The 27,309-nt window shown below is 41.4% G+C and overlaps 1 protein-coding gene across 2 annotated transcripts in view; it reads right to left on the bottom strand.

Moving 5' to 3' along the window:
• The window catches only part of ACOT12 (acyl-CoA thioesterase 12), a 31,950-nt gene extending 17,183 nt beyond the window's left edge, over positions 1-14,767 (bottom strand). Inside the window, exons 1-6 of one of the 2 annotated variants that reach the window (XM_071802559.1) lie at positions 14,544-14,767; positions 10,733-10,802; positions 6,590-6,650; positions 5,451-5,552; positions 3,216-3,348; positions 1,158-1,308 (exon numbers count right to left, since the gene is read on the bottom strand). In XM_071802559.1, coding sequence (XP_071658660.1) covers positions 1,158-1,308; positions 3,216-3,348; positions 5,451-5,552; positions 6,590-6,650; positions 10,733-10,802; positions 14,544-14,676 — 650 coding nt within the window. In that variant the 5' untranslated portion in view covers positions 14,677-14,767. The remainder of the gene's footprint in view (positions 1-1,157; positions 1,309-3,215; positions 3,349-5,450; positions 5,553-6,589; positions 6,651-10,732; positions 10,803-14,543) is intronic. The other variant, XM_071802560.1, reaches the window with a different exon arrangement.
• Between the last annotated feature and the right edge of the window lie 12,542 nt (positions 14,768-27,309).

The following is a 27,309-nucleotide window of genomic DNA, read 5'->3' as shown; positions in this document are numbered from 1 at the left end:
TTTTTCAGTACTTGGTTTCCTGGTGTTTTCCTTCTCTTTTTAAACTTAAACGTGACTCTCAGTAGGTAAAACTTATCGAATGAAAACAGGTAAATATTTTGGGTCACATTATGACAAAAATCTAAATCAGTCACTTTGAAGCCAACAAAACTACACACTTGGGTAAGGTCAGTGCATTCTAATGTTACTAAAGCAAGTTGTTTATCCAACCACTACAGAAAATCTGTTGTTATCAGTACAACTGCTGGCTACAAATCAAAACTGTATGAATAATGAATGGAGAAGTCATTTAATTATTAAAGTTGAAAAATGAAAATGTATCTAACATCCCTGCAGTGAATTAGGTCACTTGGTATGCAAGGAGAATTCAAACTGAAACTCAAGTGTTGCTTACAAAGAAGCTTTGTACAGCATCCAAGAACAAGGGGAAAAACAACCATTTGATTTCAGGGGAAGAGAAATTAAATGATTTTATGTCCAGGCCATGCTGACAAGTAGTACTAGGCAGCGTCAGAAAAATACTTCACACTTATTACCTGAAGATGTCAGAGCCCTTTATACTGCTAAAAATATTACAACCCATAGGATGTGGTACTCAGAGAGACTGAAAGGCTAAGTGACTTGCTGAAGATTATGCAACCATTCCATGTGCACACCAACAAAACAGAACCTGTTTCTTCTAATTATTATTCTCTGACTTGTTCTTTCTTCTGGCATAAGGATCTTCAGGCTAACATTTAGAAGGCTGGTCATTTTTGGATATCAATTGATACAGGGTCAGTTTTGGTTCTATCTTCAATTAACGACTAAATCTGCTTTTAAAACACTGCACCAACCCCCCAAGGAGGCCAAGTTTTTATTCCTATTCCCAGTGATGACATTCTGCAGACATTCTCAGGATGATAACATAGCCCCTTTTGCCTTAGAGTCTTCATGTGTAACAGGAGAATAATATTTGACTCCCACAGTGGTGTGGCATGCTGTGGGAACTGTATCACAGAGATAGTTCAAAGGCCTTTTGCAATCTGAAGAGGAAGAAAAGTCACAAAGGTTTGAGTCTGTATTTTTCATAAATTAAATACATGAGAAACTATTAATATTAAATTAAATCACATCCATTTAGAACACTCTGCAAAGGATGTGATGTAGAATAGTACCTTGCTGAAATACTGGCCACTGTCTCCATCCAAGCCATGATCTGGCCACCAAAAGTGTTGCCATGATGGTTTGCATGAGGAGGCTGGACAAGCTCAATACTCTGTACATGTGTAAACTCAGTTGAAACTGCATCTTCATCTTCAAAAGTATCTGAAATACGGCAGCAGTGCATTAATGAATTGTTTCAGCTAGTCACTCTGATAGGCAAGAAGAAAATACTCCCAGTTACTGAAGCATGCAATTTGCTTCAGACACAATGAAAAGAAGAAAAAAATATGAAAGACACAGAAGAACTCTCTGTTCTTTGCAAGGGAAGCAAGAGGCTGGAGATTCACTCTGTTCTGCCAAAAGACGTTAAGAGGTGGGGGATGGTGCACCCCACAGTCTATCACAACACAGTGAGCCTTCCCAGCCCTCACCATCTCCTTCAAAGAAGCTGTGTCAGAAGCAGTTACTGTGAAAGCTGGCTAGCTGTGAACACAGGCAGCCAACTGCCTCAGCATGTGCTTGTGATTGTTCACAGTTGCTATGCATGACCTCTAACAGATGCTGTCAGGGCAATATATCACTTACTCAAATGCCTTTCATTGACTTTGACCACCATGTACAATGGGCACCTGTGCAAATGTGTCTAATTAAGGTGAAAGTATGACATGATTATTCCATAAGCTATTAAAAATCTTGTGATTACCAAAGACAGTACAGAACACGCAAAAGAGAGAAATATGGATCTGAATCAGTAACCACCTTCCATTATCTGATAACTTCCAACTGGACTTTCAAATGTTTTGCCATACATCCTCACTCTAATCTTTGTTTTTTTCAGATATATTTTGCAAGAGATTTAGGCATGAGATTATGTCAGTCATTTTAAAAGTGCATGTCTGAGCTAGAAGACACTTCACCTGAACTGTACTTTTGACTTTTGCCGTAATTAACTAACTTTATGATTATATACATGTGCGGACACATTTGACTGACTGGTACTTTGGACCTACTTAAGCTGTTACATAAGATCCACTCAGAACACAAACTTCACTTTCTGGATATCACTGATACCTGATTTACTACCCAACATGCTTTATACACAATATTTTCTTGTCTCTTTTCCCCATTTTGCTTGTTCTGTCTTCATAAGGAGGAAGATTAGTGCTAACAATGATTAGATCCTTCAAGGATTTTTCCAGGCAAGGCAGTAGAAACCAAAATCAGCAATCTCTGATTTGTCTTTCATGGTATTGAGCCATCTTCTATGACACAAAATAACTTTACTTGTAGCAAAGGAGTCTCTTCAGTTCTACAGTCTTATTAAATTGTTAAGACTAGAATTTATATTTACAATAGGTTTTGTCTTTCCTCAGCAAAACCACATAACGTCTGTTATTTACAGATGGAGTTATAGCTCAGATTTTCCAAATACCAGCATATTTCTTAACTACTGTGAATAATTTCTTTTGCAGGGGAATACAGGAACTTTTGAGCATAACTGTCTTCAAGAACAGTGATTATCACCAGAAATAAAGATGAACCTGTTTCTTGGCTCAGTTTTTCTAATTTGGTCATAAGGAACTTAATTTTTTTTTTTTTCCTGTTTTGACCTCCATGTCAGGAAGTTTCTCCTGTTGTTGGGAATGACCTCGTGGCATAAACATAGGTTTTAGTGCTTCCTTGCAAAGACACAGCTAGAAGCCTCAGTGAATTCTATCCTTCTATCTATGTTAAAACTAGTGCCATAGGATTTTATTACCACTTTGCGAAGTCCTGTGCGAACTGTTAAACCTTACACATATAATCTACACAAAGATCAGCATTTTGCATCTATTTAGTGCATGCTTGGCCTTCAATCCTGCATTTTTAAATCTGGAATTTCTGAAAGACAAAGAAATACCACTCTATTAGAATAACTGTCTTACACACCCTCACAAATCTGGCACATGCTTTTCTACATGATACCACAACCTCAAGGAGTTCTACTCAGATGTTTTGTCTGCTTTTTCTTCCCTTCCAGCTGTTAATAAGTAATTTGTTCCATTTTCAATGCTGACCACAGTAATCACCTTCCTTATTACTCTCCAGCATTAGGTTCTCAAAGACCTGTTCATAGCCCAGTCGTATTCTTCTTCTCTCAATAGCCAGGGTGTGCTCCAGGTGGTCTTGTGCAGAGAGCAGCTTTATAGGTTCTAATTCAATCTATGCAAATGAAAAAAAAAAAAAGAAAAAAAAAGAGGTTCTGAATGCCATAAACATAACAAAGTGCACTTTGCACTTGAAATGGCATCAGCATTTTCTACAACCTTTTGCTATCAACTGTCCAAGATGACGATATCTTTTAATAAAACAAGTGCAGAGTTGGAGTTCAAGAGATTCTTCATTATCCTTTCAGAATTATTTTTTAAAACTCAATGACAAGGAGTCTTAAGCTTTTAAATACAAAAGCAAAAGAATCTTAATATGAAGGTTTGAGTATTGTATATTGCGTATCAGAGAAATAATCCAGTCACATTGATCAGTGATGTAGTATATGGGGAAGTGTATCCCAGAGCCCAGTCCCACTCACTGCACAAATTACCCACTCCCTCTTTCACAACTCACTCCATACTCACATAGCCTGTTCCATCTGTCTGAGGACCTATTTTCAAAGAAGCACTGGTTTTCTGAGGCAAAGGAGAAACACATGAGCACCCAGCACCTGGTGCAGTTTCATACTCTATAACTTTATGCCCAAAACGCTACTTGTGCCCAGAAACACACTTCTCTCTTGCCAAGATCAGACATTCTTCTCCCCCACATGCCAATTCCCACGTATGTCAGTTCAATGACAAACTGAATACAAACCTGTACTGGCTTCAGAAAATTATTACATATAGATAAATACTGCAGAGGTGCCACTGAACAGTCACTTGTGTGATTTGCCTACAAGGAGGTCTAGTCTCAAAAACCTTAAAATAATGCACAATCACTGCAACACAGGAAAACTGAACATTTTGTGTCCTGCAGTGGTTCTGCTGATGTTTCTCAGTCTCTGAGTCTTCACTCAAACCCTCTTCCAGTTTCCTTGCCTCCTTTCTGGCCCTCCTCAAGAGCTTTCTAGCTTTTTCCAGATGCTCCAGCTAAAAGATTAAGATGGTGAATGCATACTGTTGCTCTTTCCACAAGTTTAGCAACAGTTGTTATGAAACATGGATTTGAAAAAATGTTATGCAGTTTCTCCAAGACTTTTATTTACGATGGTATTTGAACTGAAGTCTCAAACTTCCTTTGGGGCATTCCTGTCTTAAGCCTAATCTTGGTTAATCATCAGCAATTTGATAGTGAAAAAACCTCCCTGGAAATCTGGGCAAAAGGTAAGTGGGTTGATGCCATGGACATGATATCAAACTAATAATAAACAATCCTCAGCTTTCAGGTTAACCAATTTAGTCATTAACCTTTCAGTGATAAGGTAGGCTTTTGGTTTTGGTAAAACTGTTCCAATCTGTTTCTTCTGCAAACTGTAATATATCATAGCAGAAGAGAAAGCAGAACCTATAGGGTGTATTAATTGCTCATGGGACGACTGCTCTCTGCCTGTCTGCAGTGGATGATAAAAAGGCAGATGCACTGTCATAACACGTTCAATGAGATGGGAAAGTCAGATGTATGATTCTAGCCACTAACGTTCAACAAAGTAAAATACTGCATCCAAAGGGAGGTTATTAAGAGGATCTGAGGAGTACTTGGTCTTTCTCACGTGAAAACTTTAAAAGAACTGTGGCTGTTCGGCACAGCAGTGTTTATTGCCATGAAAACTAATCAACATAAATGGCAAAGAATTAATTGAGATTGGAATCTAGCTTAAAAATAATATATTCTATCTGAATAGTGATGTCTGAACAACCTCTTTGAAGTGGGGAGTGAAGGATAAAGAAACCCCACCCCCAACACCCTTGCAGGTTTCATGATCTATATAGATCAGCTGCTGAGGAGACAGGCTATGCAGACTCAATGGGATCTCTCTTCGAGTGCTTACCTCTGTCAACATCGCAACCCTTACAAAGACACCAGTACTATTACTAGCAAATGTGCAAGAGAAAAAGGAAACAATAAAAAAAACCAAACAACCCTAACAACTTCAGAGCAGACACATGGAAAAAATAATCTCCACATACTGTGGACTTCATGCTGTTTTCCTATTACTGATCAGAATAAACAGGTATGAACATCTTCCTTTGTTCCACAACCAGAAAAGTTGGGTTATTTCAGAGAAACTCAGTCCCAGTAGCTTCAAGTATAGAAGAAAACAGAAAGAATACCTTTCCAGCACCAACTGGTTTGGCTACATATGTTGCATATGCCACACTCACAATTTTCTCAACATTAGTCAAAACGTCTTGTACTGTAACCTTGATGCCAACCTACAAGGAAGGAGGTAGTGCAGAAAGGAGATGAAAAAGGTATATACATCACCGTCAGTTGAGTTGAGACAAAACGGTGCAGTGTTTATCAAATTAATCATGTCCAGGCTCTTAAATGTAAAAGAACGTAAACAAACTGCTTTGCTATCACTGATAGATCTCTGAACACATAAGAACATCACAATATTTGCTGAGGTCTGAAAAGCTCTTCAATACAACAACTGTGTTTGTCTATTTGACATCACTTGTAGGGCAAAACAAAAAATAGGAAAGACACTTAGATTTAGTTTAATGGGTATCTCTTTCCATTTACTTGTGCGCCCTTTGGAGTCCCCATCTGAATATTTCCGAGATCTGTACGAGCAAAAAAGTCTGTATAAAAGTATAAAATACAATGAAACACTTGAAGGTGAAACACTGTATGTGGTGAGAGAAGCATGACATGTATCAAAATTTTTTTTTTTTTCCAATTTTTAGAACCTTTTGGAACACATTCTCTGTGAGATGCATCACTCAATACTAATGAGAATTGGACTTGGGCACAATACATGGAAAAGTACACTGAAGGTTCATTTGTGATTTCGAGTAAGTGATTGGGCAATGTATTGCATATCTGCTGCCATATTAAGAGTAAGGGCATGCAAACACCTGAGGGAAATATTTTTGTATAAGAAGTTCCAAAAGTACTTAGAACTTCACCAGTTCAGTGGATCCTAGCTCTGATCCAAAGACTGCTTAGAGGTAAATAGCTTTGGACTCGGCCAACATCTCCTACCCCATCCTGTCCAGTACACCTGTCAGAGACTTTAAGTCTTCAGGGTCCAGTTTCTGTTTTGACATGGATTATTTTACCAGAAACAAGCAGTTATAATAGTAATTATGAAACCAGAGTTTCATTAGGCAGTATTATTGTTTAGATATCTGCACAAAGCTCCTTCTGAAACAAATAAGACCAGACCCATGTTGCATTCCTCTACTCCTCCCACCTCTCTTCTATTATTTAAATATTGTTGGGAATAAGAGTGATGGTCTCTTACCTCCATGCTGGTTTTGAACGCTCTGTTCACCTTTGCTTTGATGGTGATAATTTGTCCAACCCTGTTAAGAATAATAACATCTTATGGTATGTAATCATGCAGCTTAGTAAGGGTTTGAACCTGCCTCACTAGGTATTCCTGATAGTAGTGATGAAAATCTCTTTGATCAGCCCATGTCTTCCACACTGTACTGAAAATGCACTGAAAAAAGTTTAGCACTGTTATTCACCCGTCAGACCTTCATGCATGCTCAGTAACAATAACAGTCACTCAGAAAACTGCATAAGCTTAATACTAGCATTCCTTCTCCTTGGTGATGTTGCTATGATGTCAGGTGTGCTCCAGGCCCCAGATGCCCCAACAAATTTTGGCACACCTTGCTGCAAGTTACACCAAATCACTAAGTACAAGTAACTGCAAAACCACACAAGATACCACATATGTGCATTCTCTAGCATACAGATACATGCACACGAAGAAATAATCACAGGACAAAAAGTGCTCTTTGAAGAATGGGGAAGGAGTTTACTTTCCAAGTTTCGGCCAAGGACAGGGCTGCAGCATGTTCCTTCTGTCTTAGCATCATACCGCTGAACAACTCTTCTTTCTCATTTACCTACATAGAATACCTGCAGGGAATTATATCTTTTTACTAGATAGAATAAAATTTAAATGAGAAAATACTTTCACTTTCCTTGTGGAATTTCTAAACTGCCTTTTATGTGCTGATACCAAGAGTAACCCTTGTTTTCAAGCCCCTAATACCCTAATGCAAGGCAATGCTGAAAGGTTGGCAAGAAAGCAGTTTCCCCTAAAGTTGTCTTATTGAGCAGGGCAGAAAAAGGACATGATGTGCATGGTGAGAACACTAGGCATGAGGACACTGACTTCAGGGAATTTAGACTGACTTAAAACTGCTAAAGATCAGTCCCAGAACAGGCAAAGAGCTGCCAGCTACATCTGCAACTGCAAAATATAACTCAAACCCACTTGTGTACCTATGAAACAGGCATTTACAGTAAAGGATTTTGAACAGTTATGACCTCAGTTTATAAAAGAAAACTGTTCTTTATCATTTATTTCCTAATTTAATTAATAGGGTTTTGATGTTTAAAGGTAAGGCTTTTCTTAAATTGCTTCTCTCAATGCCAGAACTTCAAACAAATTGTTACCAAACACCAGAATGAGGAGTAGGAAACCTGTTCCTTTATAGTATCAGACAAGAACAACCAACTGCACAGAAACTTCCTCTTTCTTGTTCACATTAAAGAACACAAGTGGAAGCCTTTGAGTAGACAGGAGGGGAAAATGGTTAGAGGAAAGAATTAAGACCATTTTCAGATACACAGCCCTCATTAACTTTTGAAGAACGTATTCAGGAGGAGTTTTTCCAAAGAAAAAAGCACAATCACTAATGTAATTATTCTAAACTACACAGGTAAGGGAACCACCAGCTCATTTCCAAAAAGGAAAGTCTGTTCAGAACAGTAACACAGCATTTATGTTCAATCTTGGCAAAGAAGTTACTGTTACAGTCTCAGAAAAGGCTTTGGAAAGCTTAGAGGCAGAACTCAGTCAAGTACCCTGAAACACCTCTCAAGACTGTACCTGACACAAAACTCCCAAGAGGATTACAGTAACACAGCAGCAGAGCCAATGACAAGTCCAAAGTGAAAAAAGGTAGAATACATTCATTACATAAACTCAATGACTGAGCACAAAACATATTGATAGTGAGTATGAGGTTTTCCTTAAAAGAGGGAGAGTTCAGACTCTCTACAGATCCAGCAGAGGACATCATGATCCCTGTCAAGAACATCGCGATGCTGGATTGCCCATGAGCTCCCAGTGGGGTCTGCAGAGGTCTCTACCTCGGGCTTCCTGGCAGAACACGATTCTTCTGTACAAAGATTATTTCACCTTTGCCAGCGACACCTCCCTGGTGACCTCTCTTCCTATCTGTGAGAACATTGCATAAGAGAGGTTGAAAGTCTGGGTCTGTCCCGCTTTGAGGAAACTGCAGGGTGGGAACAACAGAACAAAGTTGGACGTGATCTCACTCAGCCTGGGACACCAGTCCTGCAACGAGGTGGATTTGGACCTCAGAGAAATTAGGTTCCCTGACTGACTGGCATCTCCCCTGGTGTCCCAAGCAGCCTGTAGAGCTGGACTCATATTTCATGGTAGAAGAGTGTCATACTCTGGGTCTACGGCCATATCTGAAAATAAATATGTCAGAACTGAGATGGTCAGGCAGTATGATCGGGAAATGCCTTTTCATATACTTTTGGGAGCTGTTTCAAAATGAATTGTTTTACATTCTATGATGTAATCTGACTTTGGACAAACTGATTTATTTAAGACAAGAGAGCTGGTCAGCTTGGGCATTTAAATAGATACCTGAAAGCAGAAGTAACAGAAAACTACACTTTCACTTGTAACTGGCAGGAAGCCTTTGAAATACATCGGAATGAGATTAAAATTATTCACATATGGAGCACTAACAAAATTTAAATAAATGTGATTTAAAATCAGATGCTCTTACTACCATTGAACTGTTGTGTATTAGAAGACAAGGAAGAGGGATTTATTTGTTATTATACCATAAAACTGAGTTTTGCAGTATATAGATTTGTGGAAGTCTCTGTTTCCATGTCAACTAAAAAGAAATATGCACAGAAGAATTAATACTTTCAGAACATTTGGTATTTTAGTTAGGTAAATGAAACCTTACAGTGAGTAACTTATACAACATCTTTTTAATTTACTGGAGTGACATACAAGAGTTCTCTTATTCATGCAAGATGTTTGTATAATCAAGAAGGTCTGGCAAAATTTCGGAAATTACACAGTAAGCTACAAGCAGGATGTTAGGGATGACCTGAGGCTGAAAAATAATTACTGAAACAACTTCACAGTTACTAGGCTTGTACCCTAAACTCCTGTTAAAAAATGAAACATTGGCACCACAAGTAGAAGAAGAACCAGAGACATATTTGGAAACAAATTTGGAAGGCAAGTATTTTCACTACATTACAGAAGCTCTGTTCTGATCTCAGAAACAAGAGAGAAAATTGCTCTGAAGGTACTGAAGTCTGAAATAGTATGCCTGAAAGAAAAACATTATCCTGACTTCATTTGTAGGGCTCTTTGATTTCACAGACAGTATTTTTTCCTAAGGACAAAATTAAAAATGCAGAACAATTACAGTCAAGACAAACACTTTAAAACTAATGTTGTAAAACAGAACAAGAAGTTCTCTTGAGTTCTAGATTCAGTATGACCCTGTCAGCTTCTTTGTTACTGGTTCTATTTCTCATCCTAACGGCCACTACTCTAAAAGTCTGCTGTTCAGAAGTGTGAGTGGATGCTTATTTTACACTTGCACAGCACAGCTGACATCAGCTGTACAGCTGACAGCCAGTGACGCTTGGTTCACAGTCACGACAACTGCATGTGCATTAGTTTGTGTAGCCAGGTTCATCCCATCTAATGACTCATTAACTTCCAGATTGCAAGGTGTAAAAACACATAAAAACTACAAAGGAATAGCCTTAAGTTTCTGTAAAGATATTGTTTAGGAATAAATGTGCTATTTCCTCTTTCAGTGTCTTTTTCCCTTGGACAATCATGAAAAACTGTTAAAAGAAAAATTAACTCCTGTATTATCTTGTAGACTCACTCAACATTCAGTAATCATGAATGCAAAACATTTGTTTTGTTACATCCACCCGTTTTTTTAAAGAGCTGAAAGAAGTGGTAACAAACTGAAAGAGCACTATCAAGAAAAAAAAAATCATACAATAACTATTATAGGTATGCATTCCTTATTTAATAGAGATAAGTAACGGCCTGCAGCACTCACTTTAACTAGAACCAGAGATCACTGGGCCACCAGTTTCTCACCTGGCATCTAGGCTGCCAAGTCAAAATAACTACAGTTTATTTTTGATGTGTGAAATTGATCTGTTTTCCAGGAGCGTCAGGCTATCAGAAGGAGAAAAGAGCAATTCTGAGACTTAACTCTGTGACGCTGTGAGTTCATTGTCCTGCTGTCTCAGATTTTGTAATGCCTTCGTTTATCTCTACCAAATAAGGAACTCTAGAATGAAAACATTCGACAGTTGTTAGCTGGTTTTGTACCTGGCAGCATCTTCAAACTGTATGTCATCCATAGACGCTGTTACACAAGACACGCCAGCATGTTTCTCAGCTTCAAAAGAGACACATGGACACACAATTACCACATTGCATTTGCAGCACGCTATTCACTTATATACTTGTGCATGAGAGACATGAAACACGGTAGGTTCCGCTTGTTCCTTCAACCACTCCAATGCAAGTCTGCAGTAGACCCCTTAGAAAAAAAGATGACTAAGGTTAAAGTTAATATTTACCATGAAATAAGGGTAACGTCAGGAGACGAGATTAGATGATGATAATGATTCTGCTCAGTTTGAAAAGCTCTACCTAATGTCTTTCTCTAAAACTGAACATTCTGCTAAGTGGGTTACAAGCATGTTGCAGAACAAAAAGAGTCACAAATCTTTAACAAGAAATCTGAGTGATCTCCCTCAAAAGAGGATGTTGTGAATATGGGCTATATTAAACCAGTGTGAAATTTTTATGTATGTACTAAGAGAGAGGAGAAAGACCTACTGGCTTATTAACATGCTCACAGCAGGTAAGTACATGTCTTCAGTGCAGTATCAAAACTGCAGGAATTCAACAAAAAAACCCCCAATATTTAAAAATTCAAACCCAAGTATTTACTTATTGTAAAATATTTTTTACCAAATTTGATCAGTGTTCTTCATCTCCCTGGGATGCATTTGGTTATGAGACATTACGCACCCTATTTGTAGTAATTAGGAAGGTTAATCTGGAAAAGGTAAACAGCTTCTTCACTGTTAATTTTAATAGCCCGATACTTATCTTTTTACAGCAACTTATTGTGATTTATTATTTATTTGACCATAGCACCTAGAGTCTGAGACTAAATCTCCACCACACTAGGAGCTGTATAAACACTGGGATACCCTGTTCAAAAAAGTTTCCTGAGAGACAGAGGCAAAAGAGTGGACAAGCAGGAAACCTAGAAAACAGCACTGCCCAACAGGTGAGAGTTCTCACACCCAAGTAATATTTTCAGTGAGCATCACAAGAAAAAGCTTGGAGAAATGTGAGACAGGATGGTGCACAAGTTGTATCAGTACCTAAACCACAGGATAATTTTGTTTGGAAAAGACCTTTAAGATCATCAAGTCCAACCAGGGCAGCCTGTTCCAACGCCTGACAACCCTTTCCGGGAAGAATTTTTTCCTCATATCCAACCTAAACCTCCCCTGGTGCAACCTGAGGCCTTTTCCTCTTGTCCTGTCACTTGCTACTTGGGAGAAGAGACCAACACCCTCCATGCTACAACCTCCTTTCACGTAGTTGTAGACAGCAATAATGTCTCCCCTCAGCCTCCTTTTCTCCAAGCTGAACAGCCCCAGCTCCCTCAACTGCTCCTCATCAGACTTGTGCTCCAGGCCCCTCATCAGCTTCCTTGCCCTTCTCTGAACTCACTCCAGCACCTCAAGGTGTTTCCTATAGTGAAGGGCCCAAAACTGAACACAGAATTCAAGGTGGGGCCTCACCAGTGCCAAGTACAGTGGCACAATCACTTCTCCAGTCCTGCTGGCCGCATTATTCCTGACACAAGCCAGGATACTGTTGGTCTTTCTGGTCACCTGGGCACACTGCTGGCTCATGTCCAGCTGCTGTCAATCAACACCCCCAGATCCCTCTCTGCCAGGCACTTTCCAGCCACTCTTCCCCAAGCCTGTAGTGCTGCCTGGAGTTTTTGTGGCCCAAGTGCAGGACCTGGCACTTGGCCTTGTTAGACCTCATACAATTGGCCTCAGCCCAATGATCCAGATGGTCCAGATCCCTCTGTACGGCTGTCCTACCCTCTAGCAGATCAACACTCCCACCCTATTTGGTGTCACCCGGAAACTTAATAAGGGTGTATTCAATCCCCTCATCCAGATCATTGATAAAGAGATTAAACAAAATTGGTCCTAATACTGAGCCCTGGGGAGCTCCACTCATGACCAGCCACCAGCTGGATTTGGCTCCATTCACCACAACTCTTTGGGCCCGGCCCTCCAGTCAGTTCTTTATCCATCACAGAGTCCACCCATCCAGGCCATGAGATGCAGCTTCTCCAGGAGATGCTGTGGGATATGGTGTCAAAGGCTTTACTGAAGTCTAAGTACATGACATCCATAGCCTTTTCCTCATCCGCTAAGTGCGTTACCTTGTCATAGAAGGAGACCAGGTTAGTAAAGCAGGACCTGCCTTTCATAAACGCTTTGAAAATATGAGGGTAGAACACATTAAGGCATTTATCAGAAAGACAGCAAACTGTGATGAAAGGGAAGAGGTCACTAATGACCACAAAGCCATATTCTCAACTGTGACAGGTAAGAGAAGATGGCGATAGTCATAAATAGTCTTGAAAGTGAGGAAGTAGCCAGCCAGGATCACACCTAAAGCAGCAGGACACGAAACGAGGAAGATGCAAAGCCCAGGCACTGGCAACCGCACCAGCTGGCAGTAATGTGGGTGCAAGATGGCAAAGCCACACAAATCTCCACCTGCCATGTTGAGTTTGCTGTGACACAAAAAGCAAAGTGGGGAAAGATGTTAAAAATCATTTTTGTGTGACGGGATTAGCCCTGTGGCACAAATGACTGACTGCTGCTGCCCTAAGCCTAACCAAGCAAATTACGAAAGCAATTATGAAAGGTGAATTGAAAATGAGCTCCAGTGGCAGGTTTGCAGCTGATGAAGATCATCACAGCTTAAGCAAAGTCCAAGGAGCAAGGACAAACCTTTGTAGCAGCACTTAGAGCAGGGACGTAACTTCAGAGGTTGCTGAGATCAGTTCAGAGTCTCTCCACAAAGAGCATGGTTAAAAGGTATTAATAAATCACCAAAGGGCTGAAATCGAATTACTCCCTTGTGCTAGAATAAATCTCAAGTGGGAAAAAAAAAAAAAGTGTGATCATGTTGGGAAGTTGCCACATGCTTGGTAGTTTTTGGGTTATTGTGTGGGACAAGTTCTCCAGGAACACAACTCTTTCTATATAGGCAGAGCGGGTTACATAAAGCTGCATGGAGTGCAGCACACACCTACGCAGCGAGGGCACCGCGGTCAGCGTGGAGACGCCATCCAGACACGTGTTCCCCAAATACACCCGCTGTTCTCCGCAGGGCTCATTATGGACTGCTAATGTATGCAGCTGTACTTGGAAATGGAGTTCACTGACAGCAGAGACGGCAGAGCCTCGCGTTTTCTGAGTGCTTCAGAGGCAGCTTTCGCTCCCAGGAGTTAGCTGAGGACATGGTAAGTTTTCAAAGCTGAGTTTACACCACACACAGAGCACTCTAAACAATGGTGGAGTTTGTGGTTCGGAGGTTTATTTCCACCCATACGCCAATACTCTTATATTAGTACTTTCCTTTCTTCTAGTATTTTTTTTTTTCCGTGTTTCCCCTTCACTGCTCCCTTTTTTAATTCTCCTCACGACCTCCCTCACCCCCTCGTTGTTCTTCCCTCACAGTTTCTCTCCAGCCCCGCAAACTCTTCTGCTGCCTTGATGCCTGTTTCTAACCCGAACCCCCAAATCTCACACACACCCCCTCCAGCTGAAACCTTTCCTCAAGCCTCCCCTAGGGGCAGAATCTCGCCTTCTCCTCGCCTGTCACCGGCAAAGACCGGTGCAGGTGTTCAGGAAAGGAGACGCTGTCCCCGCACAGGCGCATTTCTGAGGGGAAGGGACGCGGCAGCAAATGGCGGGGGGGGTGCCTCTCTCTCCCCTCCGCCCTGAGGAGACGCTCCCCGGCCCACCGCCCCCCTCAGCCCCTCGGCCCCCGCTGGCCGGGCCACTGCTACTCCCGCTACCTGCGAGGCAGGCGGTGGCGTCCATCCACTTGAGGAGCTGCCCGGCGCTCAGCTCCCCGCGGTGGTCGGCGTGTGCCGGGAAGACGGTCTGTGACATACAGACACGGCCGCCTGCCTCCCCGCGCCGCTCCATGGCCCCGCGGCTGACGCGGCAGCGGCGGCCGAGGCTCCCCCGGGCACGGAGGGGCAGCGCTGGCTCAGCCGGGGCTGAGCTCCCCGCTACTTGGCGGGCTGGGGCGGGCCGGTCCCGCCCTGACGCCCAGGGCTGAGGTGGAATTGCCTCCTCTGGCTGAGGCCGGGAGGCGGGAAGGAGCCGCCGGGTTGAGAAGGGGCTGCTGGGGCACTGCGCTCTTGTGGCCAGGAAGGCCAATGGTACCTGGGGTGTATTAGATGGGGGGCGGTTAGCAGGACGAGAGAGGTTCTCCTTCCTTCTCCTTCCTCTCTACTCTGCCCTGGTGAGACCACATCTGGAATATTGTGTCCAGTTCTGGCCCCTCAGTTCCAGAAGGACGGGGAACTGTTGGAGAGAGTCCAGCGCAGGGCAACAAAGATGCTGAAGGGAGTGGAGCATCTCCTGTGTGAGGAAAGGCTGAGGGAGCTGGGGCTCTGGAACTTGGAGAAGAGGAGACTGAGGGATGACCTCATTAATGTTTATAAATATATAAAGAGTGAGTGTCAGGAGAATGGAGCCAGGCTCTTCTCGGTGGCAACCAATGACAGGACAAGGGGCAATGGGTACAAACTGGAACACAGGAGGTTCCATTTAAATTTGAGAAGAGACTTCTTCACGATGAGGGTGCCAGAGCCTGGCCCAGGCTGCCCAGGGAGGTTGTGGAGTCTCCTTCTCTGCAGACATTCAAACCCGCCTGGACACCTTCCTGTGGAACCTCAGCTGGGTGTTCCTGCTCCGGCGGGGGCATTGGACTGGATGAGCTTTCCAGGTCCCTTCCAACCCCTGACATTCTGGGATTCTGTGAGGCGGCAGCGGGGCTGTGGCAGCTTTGGAAACCTGACTGCCCCTCTCCATCCCCTGCCACTCCAGCCCTGGGAGCCCCGAGGCCGCCTCACAGCTTGGCCTCAGCCGCCACCATGGTGGGTTTGGGCATGTGCATCTCTACTGGAATATTAATAATCCACCTCAGTTTATTATTTTTTTTTTCTGAAGTCTTACTTGCTCATGTTGCCACCAGCTTGACAGCCAGGGAAGATACATTCCCACCTCCAGAGCCTGGTGAGACTGGCAGGGAGGTGCGGCAGCTCCGTGACCTGCTGTCCCAGCTGGGATGGAGGTTTTGACACCCACTTTGGCAGCCATGGCCCCAGTCACACTTTATACCTCACAGAGGGCTCCTTCTCTTACCTCCTCCTCCTCACACGGCTGGTAAAGGTGCTGCAGGATATTGCTGCTCTTGAAAACTATGAAGATTTCACTGTTGCTGAGGGAGAGTAGAGCAGTCACTTTTGAATGGGTCAGGAAGGTCAGCGTTTGACTGTTGCCATGGATAGAGCATTATTACTATGGCAGGGTCAGTCAGGTCCTGCTCTTAAGGCAGCAAAGACACTGACATGCTGGAGTAAGTTCAGAGAATGAAGCTGGTGAGGGGTCTGGAGCACAAGTCTGATGAGGAGCAGTTGAGGGGAACTGGGGCTGTTCAGCCTAGAGAACAGGAGGCTGAGGGGAGACCTTATTGCTGTCTGCAACTACCTGAAAGGAGGTTGTAGCATGGAGGGTGTTGATCTCTTTTCCCAAATAGGAAGTGATAGGACAAGAAGAAACGTCCTCAAGTTGCACCAGGGGAGGTTTAGGCTGGATATTAGGAAAAAATTCTTCCTAGGAAGGATTGTCAGGCATTGGAACAGGCTGCCCAAGGTAGTGGTGAAGTCACCATCCCTGGAGTCATTTAAAAGACGTGTAGATGAGGTTGTTAGGTTTAATGCCAGAGCTACATCAGTGGTTGAACTTCAACTTGAGGGTCCCTTCCAGCCAAAGTGATACTGTGATTCTATGGAGCAGCCATGTTGCTTTGACGTAGCAGAAAGTGTAACCTGTAGATGGTCTTTAAGGAAAGACTGACAAGCTTGTATTTGATCATGCTACCTCCAGCCTCCTTATCTCCCCCGTCACCCCAGCATTGCAAATAGCATGCTTCTCAATAGAGCAGCAAGACATTTGGTCTTCTGTAGCCTTCCCTTACAGCCCTTCCTCTTTATTATCTAGCTACAACTTGTTCTCCACTACTCCATGTTTAGTAGAAACATACAGAAATGAATTTATACCATGAATGTTTGTTCATTTAAACATTGCTAAAGATCCAGCTATAACCTGTAAGAGCAGGGAAACTTCGAATTTTAACCAGCCTGCCTCGTGAAGATAGCTTCTCAGTGCATAGGGATTTTCTTCCCATGTGGTCCATTACTATCGTTGCACTACTGCAAGATCTCTGTTTCTTTGTCACATACTCTTCAGAAAGCAACAGGATGGCAGAACCATCACACTAGTTACGTTCCAGAGGATACTGTCTCTGAAAATCAGCACGCTATGCTATTCCCAAGATTTATTTCTATTCTATAGCTTCAGAAAAATGTTTGTTCTTATATGTGTTTCCTTCTTTGACTGGCTTCTGTGAAGGAAAGAGACTCTCTTGGAAGCAGCAATGGCATCCCTCAGTCTTGCTACTTGAACAGGGTTTGTAAGGAGTATGCAGCCAGTATTTTCTCCTTCCTCATCTGCTCCATGCAGATGACAAAAACTCCAGTTATCATTTTCTCACAGCATGGATCCTGCATCTCAGAAGGAAGAATCTTTAAACAGAACCAAATACGTATCTAAACCAAATATCTATGTACAAAAAAAAAAAAAAAAAAGCTCAGCCTGCCTATGCCAGTAATTTCTAAATTTGTTTTCAGGTTTACCTTGTCAGGCTTACTGACCAGGCTTTCTCTAAAATAACGCTTATTTGTTGTTCTTTCACAGGTAGTTTTCACCTCCATTTAACAGTGACCCAGTGACCGGGTGTTTAGACCATAGTATCTCTCTTTTCTGCCATGAGATTAGGAGCTACAAAGCTGTCAGTATCACAGAGGTGTAAAAGTAAAATTTAGATCTGCTCCCATCTAAAGATTTCTGAAATACATGGAGGAGTATGTGCTTGGGGCAAGTGGTCAACAGACCTCTCCTGGGCTGTGTGGAGGAGTTATGGAGACACATGAAAGGCAACTTCTCATGTTTCTGTTGGGGTAAAGGAAAGCTGGTATTTGAAAAACACACCTCAGAGCTGTGTATGCCTCTTAGGATGAGAGGAAATGGCCTCATGTTGTACCAGGGGAGGTTAGGTTGTGTATTAGGAAAAATTTCTTCCCAGAAAGGGTTGTCAGGCATTGGAACAGGCTGCCCAGGGAAGTGGTGGAGTCACCATCCCTGAGGGGATTTAAAAGACACATGAATGAGGTTCTTAGGGCTTAGTGCCAGTGTTAGGTCAATGGTTGGACTCGATTATCTTGACGGTCTCTTCCAACCAAAACGATTCTGTGATTCTATGATTTCTAAAGGAAGGATGTCATTCAAAACATGTCCATTGGAAGTAGGAGCTGCTCTTCCAGAAGAGGAGTGGCCACCCAGGATCCACATCAGCAATGAACATGGCTTCCACTGCTCTGGACACCTGGCAGACACACCTGGAGAGCAGGGTGAGGGACCTCACAGCCTGAAACACCCTTCTCCCAAACAAGCCTCTGTTTTCCTGAGCTGCAGCTCCTCTTCTTTGACCCAGTCTGCTGATGTGACAGGCTCTAATTCCTGTCTTCCAGTTGGCTTCAGTGACTCCAGTCCCTTATACTCTTTTAGCTTCTTACATGGCCTCTGCTGGAGTAAGCGAGTATTTTACAGCCTTCAGTACATTCCTCAGAGAATACCTGCAAGGTCAGTACTGTTCTCCTTTCACAGCTGAAAAATTAGAGAAATTAGTTACTAGTTCACAGAGGCAATCTGTGCTTTTCAGTGGTTTCCCCACTGCAAAGTACCTTTTGTGGCATGGTGTCCTACACCAGGACCTCTGGCATCACCACCAGATGAAGGCAGGTGGTGGCTAAGATATCTCTGGGGAGCATCTTTGCGAATCATCAGGTTTCTCTTTATTGATGCCAACTGTGGTGAGAGGAACAAATGGTCGAAGGCAGATGGAGGACACCTTCCGTCCAAACCCATGCATGACTCAGTCACCAGCTTCAGTGAAATTGTTCTTTTGAAGCGAGAACGGATGGTGAATTAGAGTCAGCTCAACTTTATAAGTTTGGTTAACCAACTAAGAAATTGACTTCCCTTCAGAACAGCTGCTTGCTAATGCAGTTTTAAAGTTTTTGTCAAAAAATGATTTGCACTTAATGGCTTGAGTCTTCTTGTGCTGAACTCAAATAGTAAGGCAACAACAACAGGTGCAGTACTGTATTAAATACATTAAAAAGAAAAAACCAAAATGGATATTAGGCTATCATCTCTTAATAACATGCATTTGTAATTTAAGCAAGGCAACTTAAAAGGCTTTATGCAGCACAATAGCTGCTCACAAGTGCTGTGAAGAACCAGACAGTGCAATGCCTGTAGAAGATCTGTGCCAGAAGAGGTAAGGCACCCTATTAATAAAAGATGAGTTCAGTATTAGATGTGAATACATCTTCTGTAAAGTAAACCAATTAGAGCGAGCAAGAAGTACTATTCAGTCACACAGCACACAAACAGCCAGTACCCACTCAGCTGATAACGTAACTGCTGCAGACATGCATCTCACCCACGTTAGGATTTATTCTGAGAAATGGTATAGACTAAGGGTGTAGCAAAGGAGGTCTGATTAGGAACCAAAATTGCACAGAAGCCTGTAACCTGGAATTGTTTTTCGGGTTTCTGCCAAAATTCTTTCTATATTTAAACAGATGTATCCATGACTGGAGAGCTTTGGCGTTCCCTGGAAAATAACAGACTACTGTGATAATTGTGATATTGTTAACATGTTCACAAATCTCTTACCATTGGAGCCAGCAGCTGCAGGACAAACCTCCAAAATCGATGTTTTTGGTAATGTTTTAAATACAGATGTCAGTTACTGCAGTAAATCAACTCCAATGTGTAGCTGTGCATCTGCAGAATATATACGTGTATATTATTGAAACCAATGTATTACTGCCTGAAGTTAAAAATGCTTTAGAGGTTCATATGTTTTTTTCATAACCCTAGATATTAATGGAATTTTCTTTTTTTGACACAGCTTTTGAAAATACAAGTACTTCTTGTAAAATGAAACTTTATTCTAAAATGTATCCAAAATTGCAAGACACAAGCACCATTAAACAGATAAATAGACATATATTTATGTACAGAGAGCATCAAAACACAAAACAATTGTTAATATATTCTTATACCATTTTAATGAGTATCCATCAATAAAACTTTACAATTTAAAGAAGACTTTTCAGTTGCAAAACAGTTGTAAAATCATATGTATAAATTATGTTTACTACAATTCCAATAACAGAGGCAAAGTAAAATACAAAAATAATAATCAATACTGCAAATTCAAATACAAAACCCAAATAAATGCTGCACAGGTACATATGTACACTGGATGAATTCATGCAGCTAGGCAGTGCAACAAAGTAACTGCTTAGTTTAACTCATCACAAAATGGAACCACCATGTCGGCAAACAGAAGAAAATATATTTGTGTAATAAATCATAGTGCATTTTGAAGTTAGACTTTATAAAATGATTGTTGAGTGATATACTTCTAAAATCCCCTATGTGATCTGAGAGTCCCCAACTCCTGCAAAATAAAATACAAATGAGAAAAGCTAAAAAACCCACTGTAGTAGAGAGTCTGATGTACTGGTACCATCTTGCTTTTTTTTTATTTATTTTTATTATTTTTTTATTCTTGGTATCAGACTTCTTTGCAAGTGTCCATGTCCACAGGGACACACGTTACTCCTTGCTACCAAAAGTAAATCTTTCATGCTCCAATGCTATCCCCATAAACTGAATCGCACGCGATGCTTAGGCTGCACTGGTTTTATTAAAGAGACACAGCTGAGCCTTGAAAAAAAGAACTCTTGAATCCCTATGAAGTAAAGAGAGAGAGTAGAACGGAGGATGGAGATACCTCGATATTCCTGAAGCTCCTATCCCTAATTGCTTTAACTACATAAACACAGAATAACATAAGAGGCTTTTATGGCTTGGATGAAATTTCTGCTAATTTTCCGGGCAAGCGCAAAGCCCACGTTTCTCCCCAGGGCTTGCCTTTCACAGTGCAGAAGGCTACAGACTGTTTTGGTTGGTGAAAGGAAGCCTCAGGTAATGATATAGAAAAATACTTCCGTGGTGAAAATATATTAAGGGAACAAAATCAAAACTCTTGAAAAGCTGTGATTTCTTGCGTAGCTGCGACACTAAAACATGGCTGTTCACCCTTCAGTTCTGCGTTGGTTGGCGTATCATGAACACATAGATAAAACTGAGGCTAGAACCCCACCGAACATTACTGGTTAAGTGTCAAAATTAGATGAGACACAATTACATGTTCTAACACTTTTTTTCTTAAAATCTTAAGTGATAAGCACGCTCAGTGTTTTCACTAGGAAGTTACTGCTAAAATGCTACATTTCTTTGCTGAGAAGACATTAATTTACAGCAGCCTGTAAACTACTGAAGAGTTGCTCCCTGCATCCTTTGTGCTTCCAAAACCCCCTTTCAAGCCACCGCTAACTTTCAAGTTAATGGGAGTTTCAAGCAAGAAAGAGATGCAGAAAAACACCTGTATTGGGTGTAGCAATTTATACAGCAGCATTTCTAAATTTTCAACATGCAAGCACGTGTAGAGAGAAGCTAAGAGACAGCATGCACTGCAGTGATATGTCATTGTGCTTGTGTCTGGTGAGAATACTACAGCATTTTCACCCAGGAAAACATAAATGTTAGCCCCAGAAGACCCAAACAGCCTGTAATAGTGAAGCCATCAGCTACTATGTAGTAAAGGAAAATCCCAAAAGAGGGAAGAAGTTTGTCTGCTCATAGCTTGTAGATATTGAAGCTGAAGAGAATTACAAAGGCACAATACAAGCCTATATTTCTTGTAAATTATATATATTCATATATTTTCGCTCATACCACTTCAAGATACTGAATGGTAGAATAATAACTGAAGATACAAGTGTTAATTGAAGGAGAAGCACTAAATGATTGCTGGAGAAGATAGCTGAGTACCTGCTGCATTTCTGCCCTTCCCGGGTGGTTAACTTGTCCACCTCTCCTCTACTGGCTGACAATACCCATCAAGATACTCAAGAACATGGTGATCCACCCAGAAAACGGGGAGTGTCAGACGACAGACAGAACACCTTTATGCCTTGGAAAAGCTGTCAATAAGTGGCTGCCCACAGCAATCTTTCCCACTGGAACTGTTTTACCTCTGGCCCAGGATTCACTGATAACCCAGAAGCAGCAATTGGAAATTCATAGCCATTTTAATGCAGAGATGAGGCTAAGATAATTCATGAAGATAACATTTTGTTTAAGTTCGGCACTCAAAATACTGAATAGCAGAGCAGGGATTGTACTAGTGTATCATTAAAACCCAATTCTCAATTTTTATATTCGTAGCTACACAAGATGCGTATCATGTCCAATACCCAATGACTCACAACTTGGAAAATAAAAGTAAATGTATCAATACCACTCCTGTTAAACTCACAAAAATTTACACCTACTTTTGTGTGATGAAGTTATATGGCAACTTTGGAAGCAGCTGCTGTCTCAAGCCCAGCTGTGACAACATGGACTCTTCATGAAGGTCAAAAGGTGCAAGTTACAACACTCATTTTTTTTTAAACTTCAACTGTTCCTTGCCTTGCAACAAGAATTGGTACAACTGTTGTTGTGATTTTGTACAAGCAGGTAACGAAGAAAGATACCAAGTTGAACTAGAATAAAGAAGGTGTATAGTGCAAGCCTGAGGGCTTTACTCATCCACAGTAACGCTGTCTGCAAAGATCTGGTCTATCTGAAATCGGACACTTTCCTCACCTCCAAACCAGCGTGTAAAATATACATTTACTGGAAGTTTACAAAAAAACCCCTCCACAAACTGCCACTACCTGTATTCTCACAAATCTAAATTAGGAATTCCTATATTTATTCCTTGAAGCTCTCAGGAAAGGAATTTTCAGCTATCCCTACAAAGTACAGACATTCATGTCTTAGTTACAACCTCACAGCTGAATTCAAAAGCATTACATGCTATTGCTGCTGTTGATTCATTGATGCAATAATTTCTTTGCATGTTGTCTTCCATGAATAGATCTGTGCAAGCAAAGAGTGACAGAGCCCACTTAACAAATAAAGGTGAGGGTTTCTAGGCAGGTGTAAACCCTCCAGAATAATTTGAATGAGATAATTGAAGTTACACTTGTTTATGAAAGATGGAGAAAATAGCAAACTGGGGCAGAAACCTCATGTTTGAGATTGAAGGATTCAGAAACTCATCTGAAAGCCACACAGATGCAGGTTCTTAGGAGCTGCACTATTCTTGGCCATACCAAGCTCAAATAAATATGCTTTTGTGTACAGGGACCTGAAGCATCTCTTCTGTTCCTCCTCTGGTTTACAGAAGAGACCTAGGCTGGTAATTTTTCAGGCAGCTAAAGTCAGGGCAGGATGAATCAGGCCACAGCGTGGAGCAGAAAGAAGTCAGATGTCATGCAATATTACCATTACAAAACCCGTGAGAGCCTTGTCCCAGGCTCCAACCCAGCTACGCTTTGTGGTTAGTGACCCACACAACCCACGTCTTTGCAGCTCCCCAGCCCTGCAAGGAACTTTGAAAAAGGCAGAACAGTGAGGCTTGATTTTGTGACCTCATTTCCCTTGTTTGCTCCTTAGATGAGGTGGCTTCTCCGAACAACTACGCTGGCTGCCAGAGGCACTTGCTGAGGGGAGGCTCTCAACACACAAAGCACAGAGGGTTGTATTCTGGTGTAACAGAGCCAGCAGCACCCAGCCCTTCAGCACTTCAACAGCCCTGTGTTTCAAAAAGGATTTTGAAAGGAGGGAAGCCTTCAGGGGCAGGTCTGTTTTCTGACACCATCCAAGGGCTTCAAATAAAGATGTATTCGTAGCACAACTCCTTCCAAGGGCTGCAACTAGGATAGTTATGGTACCTGAAGGACCCTAAACCATTGGGAAAGGCATGACTGTCAGGGAGCGTGTTGGATCTCTCATCAACACAGACCTTCTGAGACCATCCCAGAGGCTACTTTTAGAAGTTACACCCAAGGTGTGGAAAAGTTTTCGGTAAAGTGATTTCCCATCCTAACACAACATGCACACACATCCATGTATTTATGATGCTGCAGGAATTTGGCACTGCCATGCTTTTGAACTTTTTCAGTGTGGTATGGATGGGCTCTCTGCTTTACCCATTGATAATGAAGATGATGAACACACTAAGGAGAAATACAGCTGTTCTGAAATACGCAAGTTTCGTGACATCCCCATTAATATCAGTATTAATGCTTAAGGTCAGAGGCAGTGTCAAGTTTTGCATGTACTTTCTACAGTAATAATTATATTGACAAATTTAATTCTTGCTGGTTTGGAAAATTACTGAGGTTTTCTTTACTTAAAACATCTGGAGTTTGAATATTACATTTGTGATGTTCAAAGTCATTCTTTATCTAAAATAGTCCTACCTAATTGTTAAAACGTGACCTGCAAATACTTGGGATTATGAGTTTGGGATTGCCCTATTATTCTCTCTAAAGGGCTGAAGTAAACTGTAGAAACATTTTTATTGATCTTAGAAATAAAGGCAATTTATCTATAGAGTGGCTTGGAAGTGTGAGGGAGATTTACTGCAAGTACACAAAGTTTCATGTGAAAGGGTGAAGGTGCAGTCACTAACAAAGACTACCTTTATTCAAAAGATTAACCTAATCATTGAAACTATCAACCAAAACAAATAAACAAACAAACAAGCAAATAAAACACAGAACTTTAAAAAATACAAGTAAGAATCCCCTTCAGCTTTCCCAGCTTTTTCAGTTCTCCCATCATTGTCTTTCAGTCTAGACAGGACTGGAATTTCTGATGTCAGACACCAGCAAAGAACACTTACACATTTTCAGGTCTTTGTTGCATATCATAAAATACTAATAAAAAGATTCCAGAGTCCAAAAATGCAGATTATTTTTCTATCTTTCCCTCCTGTTCCCTGCAGAGTCTGATCTCTCAGGCTTGCAGGCACAACGGGGTTGAATTCTCTCACATTTAGTATTCCTGTAAATGGCTTATATACCTCCCATTTTAAATAAATTCTGAAACCACTAAGCGTGCTTAACAAAGCTTTAACTATATGTGAACAGCAAGTTTTGACGACAGAGCAAGTACTGTTGTAGTATATAATACACATGGCTGTACAATCAAAAGCCACCTCTTGCTTCAAAACAGGAATTTACAGTACTAAGCAATGGTGACAAAGTTTCTTACACAAAATGAACAGGAATTTACAGAATATGCGTGGATCACCGAGATTATAATGCCAGCAGTAGACTACACAGCGTTATCTTGTGCAATGTGAACATAGTTGACAATAGTTTACCAATGCTTTAATTAATTCACATAAATATGCTAACGCACCAGCTATCAAATCTTCGTCTTCTCCCCACCAGAAACAAGTGTTTGCCAGATGCGTGTACAGCTATCCGTAATAAAATTTATTTGTTTTTGTGGTTTTAGGCAAACATGCACTAAATAGATGCACTGCAACATTTTTGCAAGGGGATACTTGCCACAAAAAAAAAGCCCTCAAAACTGGTCTCTAAGCATATACAGCATTTTGAGTCACACTTCTCAAACAGCCACTAAAAGGCTAAAAAAGTTCATTGTATGGATAGTTTTTGTCCTGGGAAAAATAATTTTACTTTATTGTCAACCAACAGACAGCTCCAGCTTCCACTTTATTTATGCCACTCTTCCAAGTCTCTATTTCAGCCTTAGTTTAGGAACTTTTATTCTCTTCCTTAACCATTAATGTAAATGTAAATCAAACCCAAACTAGGAGTTAATCAGAAAAATGATAATAGACCTGGGAACAGCCTACACCTGCTTTGTAATATCATGTTTTTAAATGGCAATTAATCAAATGCCGCTTTTCTTTTCCGCTAAACTGTTGGGTGTGCTCTGTGCTCCTGTCAGACTTCCACGTTTGCTGGAGGGGCACCTGCGCTTTGCTCACCTGTAACAGGTGGTGTGGCTCGTGGATACGACCATCCCTGGTCCACAACCTGCCCAGATCAAGACACCCCCACCTCCCCGCTGGGGATCACAGACTCCGCAGGATGCACCTCTCCATTAAAAAGAGAGCAGCTGGCAAATCCGAGATACCAGTTTTGCTGCTAACAAGCTTGTTGTCAGTAACATGCTTTTCAAACTCTCCTAGTAAATCATACCTTTAGTAAATTTCCACTTGAATTAAATATGCTTTATTTGGATTTTATTTTCATCCAATCTGCACAGCAAATATAATCTTTTGTTTCAAGCCATTTGATGTCATTGTTAGAAACTACCTTGTCTAATGTGTGAGTCTGAGATGCTAACTTTCCTAATCTCGAACAGTACGAGCTCTCAGGATATTGCACTAACAGTCCTTATTTGTTATGCTCAGCGTCTCTAATGAAATAACCTCTTTGTAGGGCTCTAGGTGCTGATGTGAACAACTTTTTGTATCTTTGTTGGGCAAATTGGTGTTATTTTTGTGCAAAGATTTGGAATGGTACATTTAATGGGAAAATCCAAATGAGAGAGAAGGAAACATGAATATTAAATCACAGAAATAAAGACTACAAATATCTAGTTCATCCAGTTGATAACTTGGCTCCTCAAGGATCGGAGCAGTTGTTCCATAGCAATAAATCTTCATATCAAAAGCGATTACTGATGATTTCACTATATAGGGACAAACATAGGTTTGGTCATGGTTATTCTTATAATTCCCTCCTAATCTGAGGAACTGTATATATCTCTGTAAAAGACCAAACTTCTAAAGTGTATGGTCTATTTCCTAGTACACCCAGGGTACTGAGAAAATGCATCCCCTTTCAAAATCCCCATGTTTTGTGCTGATTCTCTATGAAAACTGGTGCTAACCTTCCAGATATTTCTCTTAGCAAAATTAAGCTTCTCATCTTGGCATTGTAAAATCTGAGGGGAGCCCCAGACCCAACTGCAAGAAGAATTGCGCAAGTTTTCAAGAGAACAGCGAGGTAGTGTACAAATACCTTGTTTCTGAGCGCACAGCTGCGCACAGCTGGTGGATAAATTATCTGGTCCTTAATTACCAGACCCTGTGAACAAGCCTCCTTGACCACTCACTCGGTTACTCCTCCGAGAGATACAACCACAGAACCCTGCACAGCTCAGGGGCACCCTAAATCATCCACGAGATACAGTGAAAAATACAGTGAATCAGGCTCTTACAAAGCCATACATATCAGATGTGAGGCAACACGCTTTTGGGGATGTGGAAGGAGCTTTCAACATATTGTCAGCTTGTATTATCCAGAGCAATTTGTAAATCTCGTTTTGATCTGATTTCCCCAAAACCACATCTTTCAGCAAATATTTATGATGCTGAATTCAAATAAATAAATTTAAAAAGGTAATTTGTTTTCTCAATTTCTTCTGTGCATTGCAATTAAATAGTGGCTAGAAAGTGACCATTTC

Source organism: Patagioenas fasciata, chromosome Z (genome assembly GCF_037038585.1).
Source record: "Patagioenas fasciata isolate bPatFas1 chromosome Z, bPatFas1.hap1, whole genome shotgun sequence".
NCBI lineage: Eukaryota > Metazoa > Chordata > Aves > Columbiformes > Columbidae > Patagioenas > Patagioenas fasciata.
Note: the sequence above shows the minus strand (reverse complement) of the source record. Positions and strands in the feature narration are given on the sequence as shown.